Below are 12,703 nucleotides of genomic sequence, written 5' to 3' on the forward strand. Positions count from 1 at the left end.
TATTCAATATTCAGTTGAAGCTTATTTCTTTTATTTATTTATTTATTTATTTATTTATTTATTTATTTATTTATTTATTCTTTTTCTATTTTTGATTTCTACTAAGCTTTATTTACATATTTTAGAGAGACAGCTTGTAATGCACAGGCTTGGGGGTTTGGGTGAGGGGAAGAGGGAGAGAGTATCTTAAACAGACTTGGTGCTGAGTGCCAGGGGAGCCCAGAATCCAAGGTGGGGCTGGATCCCACCACCCTGAGACAAAACCAAGGGTCACTCAACTGGCTACGCAATCCTGCTACCCTGAAACCTAGCTCTTTTCATTCAGAGTCCATCTCCTTAGTGACTCCTTAGTGACTCAGTGTTTTGTGTTGACATCTGGGATCCCATACCATTGATAGAAGAGAATCAAGCAAGTTTGTACAACCTGGAGAAAACCCTCGCCTTTATTGGAAAGTTCTTAAAGCTATATCCCTGAGAACTCTTATTTCTCAAGTACTAATGTTTGCTACAAAAAAAAAAAATTGTCAAATGGGGATAAGCAAATGTAAATGGAGTTCATTTGTGCTACATGTATAGTGCAGTTTTGAGTATTTCACAAACATAGATGATCATTGAATCTTTCTTTTGGGGCACAGTGTCTTCCTTCTCGCAAATTATGTATTCTTTGGAATATAATTGAAAAAACACTATTCCAGAGATATCCATTAAAATCAATAACAATATTTTAAATATTCACTACTATGTTTTAGAGAGTGGAGATACAGAGATTAAAAAAATCACCCCTGCCTTCGAGAAGCTCTTGGTTTAGATGGTGTGGAATAGAGTGTACCATGGTATATTATGTGAGAGAAGCAAAGATTCTTGGAGCCAGGCAATGTTTGAAGCGAGTTTGTAGAATGACTTCAGGTAATCTATGAAGAGGTAGTGGAGGTCTATTTTTTTTAATTTTACTTTTTAAAAGGATTTTATGTTTTTGAGAGAGACAGAGAGCAAGCAAGCAGGAGAGAGTGCACGAGTGGAGGGGAGGGGCAGAGGGAGAGGGAGAAGCTGACTCCTTGCTGCAGAGGGAGCCCAAGGTAGGGCTCCATCCTGAGACCCTGGGATCATGACCTGAGCTGATGAGCTGAAGGCAGATGCTTGACCAACTGAGCCACCCAGGCTCCCTGAGAAAGCAGTCTTTTAAAAAGAAGGAGCAGGTGGTGAAAACAGAGGGGTGAGAAGGAAGGGGCTAATTTTATTTACTTTCTACAGTATATGTTTTAAGTTTAGCAGAATGTATAGAAATTTTAAAATTTAGCATGCAAATATGTAATTTTATAAATTATAAGTTGTTTTTTTACTTTTACAGGATGGCCTCACACCAGTTTTAGTTGCTCTAAATGAAAACAAAGAGCAAATGGTGAAATTTTTAGTAGGAAAAGGAGCACGTCTAATTTCAGGGGATACGGTTAAAAGGTAGAGTATTTTTTTGTTTTGTTTTTTAAACCTTACTATTTTGTCTTGAGTGGTAACAATTTCTCATGTCATAAATTTTACCTTAATAAGATGATTAAGTTATAGTCATATAGTGAAAAATGTCAGGATGTCATCTCTTAGGTAGAAAGCAATTATTCTGACAGGCCAACATGAACAGTGTATAGCAGAATTCATATTCCTTTGTAATATTGATTGATGTCATTTGCAATAGTTTTTTTGCCATAGGATTTTATATTAAAAGGGTTTCATATTAATATTATTAGTTTTATAATGGGGACTCCCAACTTATAGTTTACTTTATGACACAATTCTGGATATCTGAACTCTTTTATTAATATTTTTTAAGATTCTATTTCACACTTTAAAAGATATATAATAAGCATAAGTAGGAGTTGTTTTGTTTTTTTGGATGACACTTTGCTTTATTACTTTTTGTTGAAGAATACTGATGTTAAAAAAAAAAAAAAAAGAATACTGATGTTGTTAGATGATCCCGAAGTGGTTACCATTAGCAGATACTCTGGGTTCATCAGTTTTTATACTTTTTCATGTCCAGTATGTTTTATCATTTTCATTTTTAATTGGAATGGATTGAAGGATGAAAGAGAACCTTAGGTGAATAGACTCTTCCTTTAATGAGGATAAATCATAGGTGAGTGATAAAGAGAAAAGAGATGGACTTTAGATTCACAGAAGACTAGGTTTAATTGTTAGCTTGACTCCTTGCTGGGTATGTGACCTTGGAAACATTACTTACCATCACCAGATACATATCCTGATATGAAAAGGAGGATAATAATATATCCTTCAAGAGTGGTTGTGTGTAAATAATTATATATATAATCATGTGATTTAGTGCCTACCACATGTTTAACTTAACATCATTAACTGCAACTATGACTGTTTTCTTATCATTAGTGTGAATATTACTGTTTTAAGCCTACAGATAGCTTTTATACCAACCTGGCCTCCAGGTGGTTTGGAGGTACACTGTACCAGTTTAAGGAAGAAATGGGGATTTTTAAAATGATTTTATTTATTTATTCATGAGAGACACACAAAGAGAGGCAGAGACACTGGCAGAGGGAGAAGCAGGATCCAGAACTCCAGGATCATGCCCTGAGCCAAAGGCAGACACTCAACCGCTGAGCCACCCAGACGTCGCAAAATGGGGATTTTTTTTTAAAAAAACCCTTCACCTATTCAGATCAGTGACCTCGGCATAGTTTCTTGTTCATCAGAGGGTTTTAAATTAGCAACTTCTACTATGATACCCAAGTGGAACCAGAGACTTCTTTTTTGTCCCTTCATTTTAGCCGTGGGGTTAATTTACAAAAATGAGCACTTGGACATGTTAGTGGTCAATTCTGTAGCAACATGTGAGATATTACCCTGATGAAGTATATCAGATTAGGTGCTTAAATACTCTGAGTTCTTAAGGATGAAGTTATCTCTCTGTTATTTTAGAATAGCCCTTATGCTTGCTGTAAAATATGCTGTAAAAGATGAACCATGAAATATAGTCAGTCTTCTCTTTAGGAAGGTTTTCCTAAGATGTATATGGATGGACTGCAGAAGAATATGCTATTATTAATAGTATTAATATGTTAAAATAAAAAAAAAATAGTATTAATATGTAAGTTTACATTAAAATGCTAGTTATTACTAGGATACCTGGGCGGCTCAGTGGTTGAGTGTCTGCCGTGGGCACAGGGCATGATCCCGGGGCCTGGGGATCGAGTCCCACGTCTGGCTCCCTGTGAGGAGTCTGGTTCTCCCTCTGCTGATGTCTCTGCCTCCTCTCTCTCTCTCTCTCTCTCTCTCTCTCTCTCTCTCTCTGTGTGTGTCTCATGAATAAATAAGTAAAATCTTTTTTCAAAAGTGAAAATAAAACATGCTAGATATTTCTCAACTGAGGTTTAAAATATAGTAAAATAGTGTTACTTCCTATGTAACAGCTGAGAAGGTATAATTTGATTCAGCACTTTGGGATGGCAGTGAGTTAGAGCCTATCATCACCCAGAAACCAAGCAAAAGGCTAGACTAGTTAGAAGTAGCAATGGGTGCAGGGTTCTTTATGTCAGGACTCTTGAGACCTTTATCCTTAGGGATCCTCACTGTATCTGTTTCATTCCAACTATAACCCTTCTGCATGGGGTTCACATAATGTTATACCTGGGTGCTTTTTAAAAAGATTTTACTTACTTACTTACTTACTTACTTACTTACTTACTTATTTATTTATTTATTTATTTATTTATTTATTTATTTATTAATGAGAGCAAGCACAAGTGAGGCGGAGGGGTGGAGGGAGAGGGAGAAGCCGACACTCTGCTGAGCTGGGAGCCCAACACAGGGCTGGATCCTTGAGGCCATACCTGAGCCAAAGGCAGATGGTTAACTGACTGAACTACCCACCTCAACGTCTGTTTTGACTAACTATTACTTGTGTCCTAAGATGTTCAGTTTCATAGAAAACTATACTTTTCCTTGTGGGTTATCGCCTATACTTTCCCCCTTGAATTTCCCGAGAACCTAAGGGTTTCCCTAAGACCAGAGAGACAGTCCTCTTTCATAAGCCTTTTGGGTGGAAAAAAGGACATGCTCATCATTCTGTGGTTTCCTTTGATTCTGTTCCTGCAACATTGCTGTTGAAACTGGTTCTGCAGTCCAGTCATGATTGACTTTTGCTCATAGGATGCCCTTGCTGATCCTCATTCGTCAGTCCTCATGGTGATCCACACTTAGAATTCAAACTTACAACCCTTTTTTGTTTATTACATATGCTTATATGCTCAGCTGCTATTCCAAAGCCACCGGCGTGCTGTTCTGGCAGCTGGGCCTTCTGGCTTTAGCCCCATACACCCTTCCCTTCACACTCAAAAACCTTACGTGGAAACCATATATTAGCCCAGACCTTCATGATGAATTAACCTTCGAGGATTTTGTTTGTCTTTTCTGCTAGCAGACTTTAGTTAGGACCATTCTAAACTATTAAAGGAGTTCAAATAATACTACAAGAAGAGACTGGACTTTCCTTCCCCTTTGTTCCTACATCTGTACCCGAAGCCTGCTTTATTTTTTTAATTTTTTTAAGATTTTATTTTTATTTATTCATGAGAATACACAGAGAGGAGAGAGAGAGAGGCAGAGACACAGGCAGAGGGAGAAGCAGGCTCCATGCAGGGAGCCCGACATGGGACTCGATCCTGGGTCTCCAGGATCATGCCCTGGGCTGAAGGCCATGCTAAACCACTGAGCCACCCGGGCTGCCCCCCAAGCTTGCTTTAACTCCTGTGGAATACCTTTTTTATTAGGTCATGGAAGGTCTCATATTGCCCTTCCCAGAGTTGTGGGCATCACCTTGCCTGAGAGACCACGTTTTGGGTATAATACCTCATTAAATCCTCCTAACAGCCTTGTAATATAAGATGGTAAGATTCCTGTTTTATAGAGAAAGACTTTGAGTGGAAGAGAAGTGGCTGGTCTAAGAACAAAAAGCTGCTGGTTTTAGAGCTGGGACTTTGGGATTTGAGACACTTTCCATTATGGCAGGCTAACTCTTAGTTTACTGAGCAAAATGCCTTCAACTCATGACTGGTTCATCTTACTTTTGTTTCTCCTTTAATTATAATTACATACTTGATAAAAGTTTTTAGAACTAACAAATTTGAAGTACCTATTCGGGTAATTTAAGTTTTGATGTTAACCCTGATATTCTTTGAAAAATCTTAAGAATTTGATATATCTGGTAAATATTTTTCATATCAGTATTAAAAAAGTCTCATTGTTTATCACTCTTTCTTATACATAGCAGTGACCAACTAATTTCTGAACATGAAGAAGAAATGAAACCTGAAAATTCTTCACAGAATCATGATCTAGGTATGATTTTTTAGAGTGAATTACTTATGGTGGTCCTAACATAGATGAAGTCAGAGTAAGGCAGTTTTGATAATGAAAAAGCAATGAAAACAAAACGAAACAAATCGGATGTGTAAATTGCATGGGTGTTTGGTTTCTTAATTTCTTTCTTAGTAGTCTAGGATTCAGAATTTGAGAAGTTCTTTTTGGTAATTTAAAATATGAGGCAGTATTGTCTGAAAATAAATTCGTTATCTTAGTATTTTTTAGAATTTATTTCTTTATTCCTCAGAGACACACAGAGAGAGGCAAAGAGAGAGGCAGAGGGAGAAGCAGGCTCCATACGGATGTCTGATGTAGGACTCAATCCCAGAACCTGGGATCACAACCTCAACCAGTGAGCCATCCAGGTGCCCTCATTAGTTATGAGACTTAAAATCCTATGGGATAGCTTTGTGTAAATAAGGAAAAAAGATTTTCAAGTTAGTATGTTTTATGTTTCCTCTATAAACATGTTATAAAAATTACTGGTTATACAAATGGTATTTTGACTTTTACAAGTGGATTTCATTTAGTAAATATTATTATAGCGTGATTTGTCTCATTATCCTTAAAACTGGAACTCTGCAATACCTTGCTGGTCCTTTACACAAATGGCAAACAATAAGAACTGCAAAACTTAGCTAGTGTGCAGAAAGACCAATGAGATTGCTTGATTTTTTAGGTGATGACCTATCCTACGGAAGCCTGTTGAGGAGCACAGGTTATTTTAGATGCTGTTGCATCAACACAATCTCACTATTAGTGACTTCACTTCTCTTAAGTCAGAATGTGATATGTTGACTTCATTAGAACAATGTTCTCTCCTGTTTGTTGCATAATACTGTAGTTTTTTGGAAATAAGATACTCTGTTATTAGTCAAAAGATGATCATAATAAATATTCAAAAAGGGCAACTTGGGCTCAACAAATTATAATAAAAGCACAAAAATGTTCGCAGTCACAAAGATGTTACCGTTGCTCCCCAGAGGTGGCACCTAGTGTGTTGCATGGTCTGAAATGTAGGAAGAAACCTTTAACTTAGTGGATCTCTATCACAGAAATTCTTTAGGTTGGCTTTGGTTTTGCAAGTTATAGGAAGCAAAGATGGAATAGAGTTTTGGTCTTTCAAGGTGCTCATAATAGAATAGAGCTGTCTTTGTGTTGTGTTTTTTTTTAAGATTTTAATTTATTTATTCATGAGAGACAGAGAGAGAGAGAGGCAGAGATATAGGCAGAGGGAGAAGCAGGCTCCAGGCAGGGAGCCCAACATGGGACTTGATCGGGGAAGTCGGGGATCAGGGCCTCAGCCAAAGGCAGACACTCAACCGCTGAGTCACCCAGGAGTCCCTGTCTCTTTTCCTGCTTGGCTAATTAGCAACAGCTTCAGGCATATTTTCACATGACAATATCCATGACCAGAAGAACTGTGTTTGTCTTTGTGTCTCTTTTATATAGGAAGAAAACTCAGCAGCTTTCAGTAAACTTCCCCTAACATTTTATAGGCTAGGTAACATGACTTGCTTGTTCCTAAACCAGTCGCTGGTAAGTCAGGTACTGTGATTAGCTTAGAATAATCCTTTCTCCTTTTGCAGCTGGGGCGAGACCACATTCTTTGTGTATTGGGACACTAAATATCCAAATAAAGCTGTGGTTCTCCAGCAAGAATGAAGAATATGGAATGGCTGTTGGGGAGGGAGCCAGCAGGGATTGATAGGAGAATTTGAAATAGAAGAGTAATCAGATTAGATTTGAATTAGGGCCCTTTGGTTATGGCATAAAATGGGGATCACCAGGCTTTTCTTAAAAGGGCCAGATAGTGAATATTTTAGGCCCTGGGGTCTCACACTCTGCCATTGTCGTGTGAAAGTAGCCATAGCAATATGTATTGAAATAGATGTGACTGTGCTCCATTACAACTTTATTTACAGAACCAGATGGCAGGTTGGATTTGGCCTGTGGCCATAGTTTGCAGGCGTCTCATGTGGAGGATAGATTGAAGAATACCAAGTTAAAGATACTGGAAGACAAAGGAAGCTTTTATTTCCTTAGCCAAGTATCAGTCCATTTTGAAATTTTCAGCCCTCTCTACTGAACAAGTCAGGAGGCTCAATTCATTCCATTTAAAATGTTGTTCTTGGGATCCCTGGGTGGTGCAGCGGTTTGGCGCCTGCCTTTGGCCCAGGGCGCGATCCTGGAGACCCGGGATCGAATCCCACGTCGGGCTCCCGGTGCATGGAGCCTGTTCTCCCTCTGCCTCTCTCTCTCTCTCTCTGTGTGACTATCATAAATAAATAAAGAAAAAAATATTTTAAAAAAATAAAAAAATAAAATGTTCTTTTTCTAGGCCTTATGTCTTTCTCTAGAAAAGGTTTTGAGAAGAGTTTATTTATTTATTTGAAAGATAGCACAAGCGAGGTGGAAGGACAGAGGGAGAGAGAAAAGCAGACTCCCTGAGGGTCTCCACCCAGGACCCCAAGATTGTGACCAGAGCCGAGCCAAACTTTGTGATGAGGCATTTCATCCTGAACTTAGCAGTCTCCACTGAGGAGCTGGAGAGGTTCCATTGTGTTCCAGCTAAATATGTATAGTCTGTTTTAACTGCTCCTAGTAGTGGAAGTCCAGGAAAATCATGCTATTTAAGTTTGCCATTGTCACTTTATGATAATGATTCTGCTAATGATACCATTTCCTGTCAGTCTCATAGGGTTTGGTTTGGTTACAATAATGGTCATTAGAAACATCCACTTGTATGTACCACATCCTGATAACTAGAATTCTTTCTTGCATTGGTAAATATAGAGGAGAAAATGAGATTTCTTAATGCATTAACTGCCTACCAATAGTACAATTAATATCCACTGTAGTGTGGTTTCCAGGTGTGGTCCCAAAGGAATACTTTTGAACAAGTCATCATCTGTCTTACAGTTTTAATATTCTGTATTTTTCTATTGTTGACTTAAAATGTATTTTCCTGCTTTCTTTACTAGTGGCTAAGAAGTCTGAAGAAGTCTCTTTAAGCAGGTAGGACTTTTATGGATTTTTTAAAAATGATGTGTTAACCAAGGAAGTGGAGAGGAAAGGATTTGTTGAGTGTTGTCTTCTGGGCTAGACACTGTATTATGTGCTTAATACGTCTTACTTATTACTTATTAGTCATTGCAATAGTTTCACCAAGGAGCTGTGCTGTTATAGCCTACTTTTTATTAACTAGTCAGCTGTAGTTCAGGGAGATGGATAAACTGACCCAGGATTCCATAGTTAATGAGTAGCAGACCCATGATTTGAATGTTAGCCTGCGTGGCTCCCACATACATGGTTTGCCCCTCAGCAGCACTGGAATTAAGATACAGATCTTAGATCATCCCAGAATGTCAAATTTCATTACATGTTAACTCTGATTTAGAGTTTTCTTAAGAACCAGGCAAGTCCAAGCATTTTCCTAATATATTTGACACAACTAGTGATAGCTAGAGGTAATTATTGCAGTGGTAACTAGTTTCTTGTTTTTACTGTCAAAGATTTTGGAGTGGATCTCAGTTACCTATGGCCACAGTACCATAGCTTTTACATAAGCAAGCCCTAATCAGGCAAGCTCTTAGATATAGTGACGTCTGCTCTCCTTGAGATGAGTGATATTTCTGAAAGTGAAGGATATGTAATCTAGGTATAGACCATGTAACGTTAATTAAATTTATCATCTATTTAGAGGGTATTTCTAAACAGTTGTCTATTTACTGACTTCTCAGTCTAATTTTCCCTTTAGGCTGGCACCCTTGATAAGTTCTGTGAAGCTTTTTCTTTTTTTGTAGACTTTTTTGCTTTTATCCATGTCCTTTCTATACTCTTTTCTTGATTTTTTTAAACTTTCTTCTCCAATTTTCTTGCTGTTTCTTTTATTCCATTACTTTTTATCATTTCTGCAGCTAAGGATTCTCCATTTTTCTAAAGACAAAATGAAAAGCAGATAGAATTTCAGGGTTTTAAAGAATCTTAGAGATGTGTTAATCAAAATACTCTCTGATGCTGTAACCCATGTTTAACATCCTTACCAAGTGGTTGTTGAAGTGGAGAATTTGAAACTCAAAAGGGATTAAAGTGACTTACTTGAATTTGATAACTGACAGAAATGAGATTTAAATTTAGATTTTTTCCCTTTTCTCTCATCTTTGATTTAATAATATAAAGATAGGGAGTGGGTCTAGTGTACACGAGATGGGAATTAGCAGGAGAGGGCATGTTTCAAGAAGAACCACACTGGGTTGAATAGGAAAAAGAGTTTTAGAAATGATGACAGAATATTGGAGTTTATGACAAGATAGACAAAGGTCAATTACACAAAGAAAGAACACAAGATATTGATTGTTGTTTATAAAAGCATATTAAAATAGAGCGTTCAAGAGAGTCCTGAGCATTTCTTTTTGTTGGTTTATTTATTTATTTATTTATTTATTTATTTATTTATTTATTTATTTATTTTAATTTTTATTTATTTATGATAGTCACAGAGAGAGAGAGAGAGAGAGAGAGAGGCAGAGACACAGGCAGAGGGAGAAGCAGGCTCCATGCACCAGGAGCCCAACATGGGATTTGATCCCGGTCTCCAGGATCGCACCCTGGGCCAAAGGCAGGCACTAAAGCGCTGCGCCACCCAGGGATCCCTCTTTTTGTTGGTTTAATTGAAGGAACTAGCATACTTCAGGGTTTCTTTTCCTTTAAAAAAAGATTTTACTTATTTATTCATGAGACAGAGAGAGAGAGAGAGAGAGAGAGAGGCAGAGATACAAGCAGAGGGAGAAGCAGACTCCATGCAGGGAGCCTGACTTGGGACTCAAACCTGGGTCTCCAGGATCATGCCCTGGGCTGAAGGTGGCACTAAACCGCTGGGCTATCCGGCTGCCCTACTTCAGAGTTTCTGTTGAGAAACATTAAAATCAGTTGAACCACTGGCAAGAGTATTTACAGCAAATAGGAATGGGACATCATCGACTTCTACCCCACCTTACAGAAGGCGGGTTAGATCCTTTCAAATAATGGGGGGAATGGAGATTCTGAACTATGTAAATGTATGGCCCAAGGTCACAGGGTCTTGTGATCGCTCCACCTCTTTTCGTAATTCTCTGATGCCCTTCCCATGTATGTGTAGGGTTTGGTGGGGTAGGACTAGCTGTCAGATCAATAACGGAGCTTCATTTGGGTAGTTGGTAAGGTGCCTACATTGAGATGACTGCATGGATGACTCAGACTCCAGTTAGCTGGTTCCCCAGGAGCAGGAAATGGCTCCTATTCTTGGTCATTTGAGCCTTTCCTTGTTTTGGGAATCTGTGCCTTGGCAGGCTAAAGACTTAAACGTTGGAGAGTGCCACTGAGCCCTGCAGAGGAGTGATCCAGGAGTGGTAGCTCACAAAAAGAAAATATTAGGCAGTGTGTGGGTAAATAGAGGCACAGATATCAGGACTATTTTTATAGCAGTCTCTCTTCTTGGGTATCTGAGTGCCCTTGATGATTTTTAAGGTCTTGCTAGTTTATGTGGACGTAAATAAGGCAGGACTTGTGAAACTTGGATTTTATAATTTTTAATCTTTTAATCTCTTCGGGAATAGTATTCCCACTAATAACATATAAATTTGTTCTTTAACATCTGTAGATAGTTTCTTTTCAAAATGTAAGTATAGTTGACACACCGTTATGTTGGTTTCATGTGTACAACATAGTGATTCAGCAGGTCTATGTTGTTACCCCATGCTTACCACAAGTGTAGCTACCATGTGTTACTGCATATTGCTGTTACAATACTATTGACTATATTCCCTATGCTGTACTTTTATCCCTGTGACTTACTATAACTGGAATGCTGAACCTCTCACTTCCCTTCACCCATTTTTGTCTGTCCCCCACCCACTTCCCTTCTGACAATACAGAATTCTCTGTACTTATGGGTCTGGTTCTGCTTTTTGGTTGTTTGTTCATTTGTTCTGCTTTTTTGATTCTACATATAAGTGAAATCATACAGTATTTGTCTATTTTGCTCTGACTTATTTTACTTGGCTTAATACACTCCAGGTAATCCACATTGTTGCAAATGGTAAGGTTTCATTCTTTTTTATGGCTGAGTAATATTGCTCTGTGTGTGTGTGTGTGTGTGTGTGTGTGTGTGTTATACATCTGTTGATGGACATGGGTTACTTTCATATCTTGGCTGTTGTAAATAATGCTGCAGTAAACATTGGGGTACATATGTCTTTTCAAATTAGTGTTTTCTTTTTTGGGGGGTAAGTAAGTACCCAGTAGTGGATTACTGGATCATGTGGTATTTCTATTGGTACTTCTTCAAGGAAACTCCATTTTGTTTTTTACAGTGGCTGCCCCAATTTCTATCCTCATCACCAGCTCACGAGTATTCCTTAGTCTCTGCATCCTCACCAATATTTTTTAGTGTGTGTTTTTGATTCTAGCCATTCTGACAGGTGGAAGGTGATAATTCATGGTGGTTAACTTTTGTCCAGTTAGCTGTCAGACATTTCAGAGAATTCCTCACCTGTCACACTTAGTTATGGGAACTAAAACTGGGCCTTTACTGGGCATTTCACAGGTTAGGAGAGGTGAAAGCAAAATAGATAACTAAACCCTTTTTAAATTTTTCTTTTTTTTTTTAATTTATGATAGTCACAGAGAGAGAGAGAGAGAGAGAGAGGCAGAGACACAGGCAGAGGGAGAAGCAGGCTCCATGCACCGAGAGCCCGATGTGGGATTCGATCCCGGGTCTCCAGGATCGCGCCCTGGGCCAAAGGCAGGCGCTAACCCGCTGCGCCACCCAGGGATCCCCTAAACCCTTTTTAAAAACAGAGGCCAAGGGGCGCCTGGCTGGCTCAGTCGGTTAAGCGACTGCCTTTGGCTTGGGTCATGATGTCAGGGTACTGGGATAGAGCCACATATAAGGCTCTCTGCTCAGCAGGGGCCCTGCTTCTTTCCCCTCCCTCCACCTGCCTCTCTGCCTACTGTGCACACACACACACACACACACTCTCTCTCTCTCAAATAAATAAATAAATAAATAAATAAATAAATAAATAAATAAAATAACATGTTAAAAAAATAACACAGAGGCCAAATTTTGAAAGACCTGTATTCTGAAAACATTGGTGAAAGCAATTGAGGATGACACAAAGACGTGGAAAGAATTCCATCTCATAGATTGGAAGAGCACCTATTGTTAAACTGTGTATAGGACCCAAAGCAATCTACAAATTTAATGCAATGCCTACTAAAATCCATCGACATGTTTCACAGAACTAGAGCAAACAACACTAAATTTATATGGAAC

General features: G+C 38.6%; 1 protein-coding gene across 1 annotated transcript in view; it reads left to right on the top strand.

Annotated features, from left to right (window-relative positions):
- The window catches only part of LOC119875638 (ankyrin repeat domain-containing protein 26-like), a 142,759-nt gene that overhangs the window by 26,520 nt on the left and 103,536 nt on the right, over nucleotides 1-12,703 (top strand). The window contains 3 exon segments of the mRNA XM_038588967.1: nucleotides 1,349-1,455; nucleotides 5,291-5,361; nucleotides 8,370-8,403. Coding sequence (XP_038444895.1) covers nucleotides 1,349-1,455; nucleotides 5,291-5,361; nucleotides 8,370-8,403 — 212 coding nt within the window.

This window comes from Canis lupus, unplaced genomic scaffold (genome assembly GCF_011100685.1).
Source record: "Canis lupus familiaris isolate Mischka breed German Shepherd unplaced genomic scaffold, alternate assembly UU_Cfam_GSD_1.0 chrUn_S1538H1724, whole genome shotgun sequence".
Taxonomy (NCBI): Eukaryota; Metazoa; Chordata; class Mammalia; order Carnivora; family Canidae; genus Canis; species Canis lupus.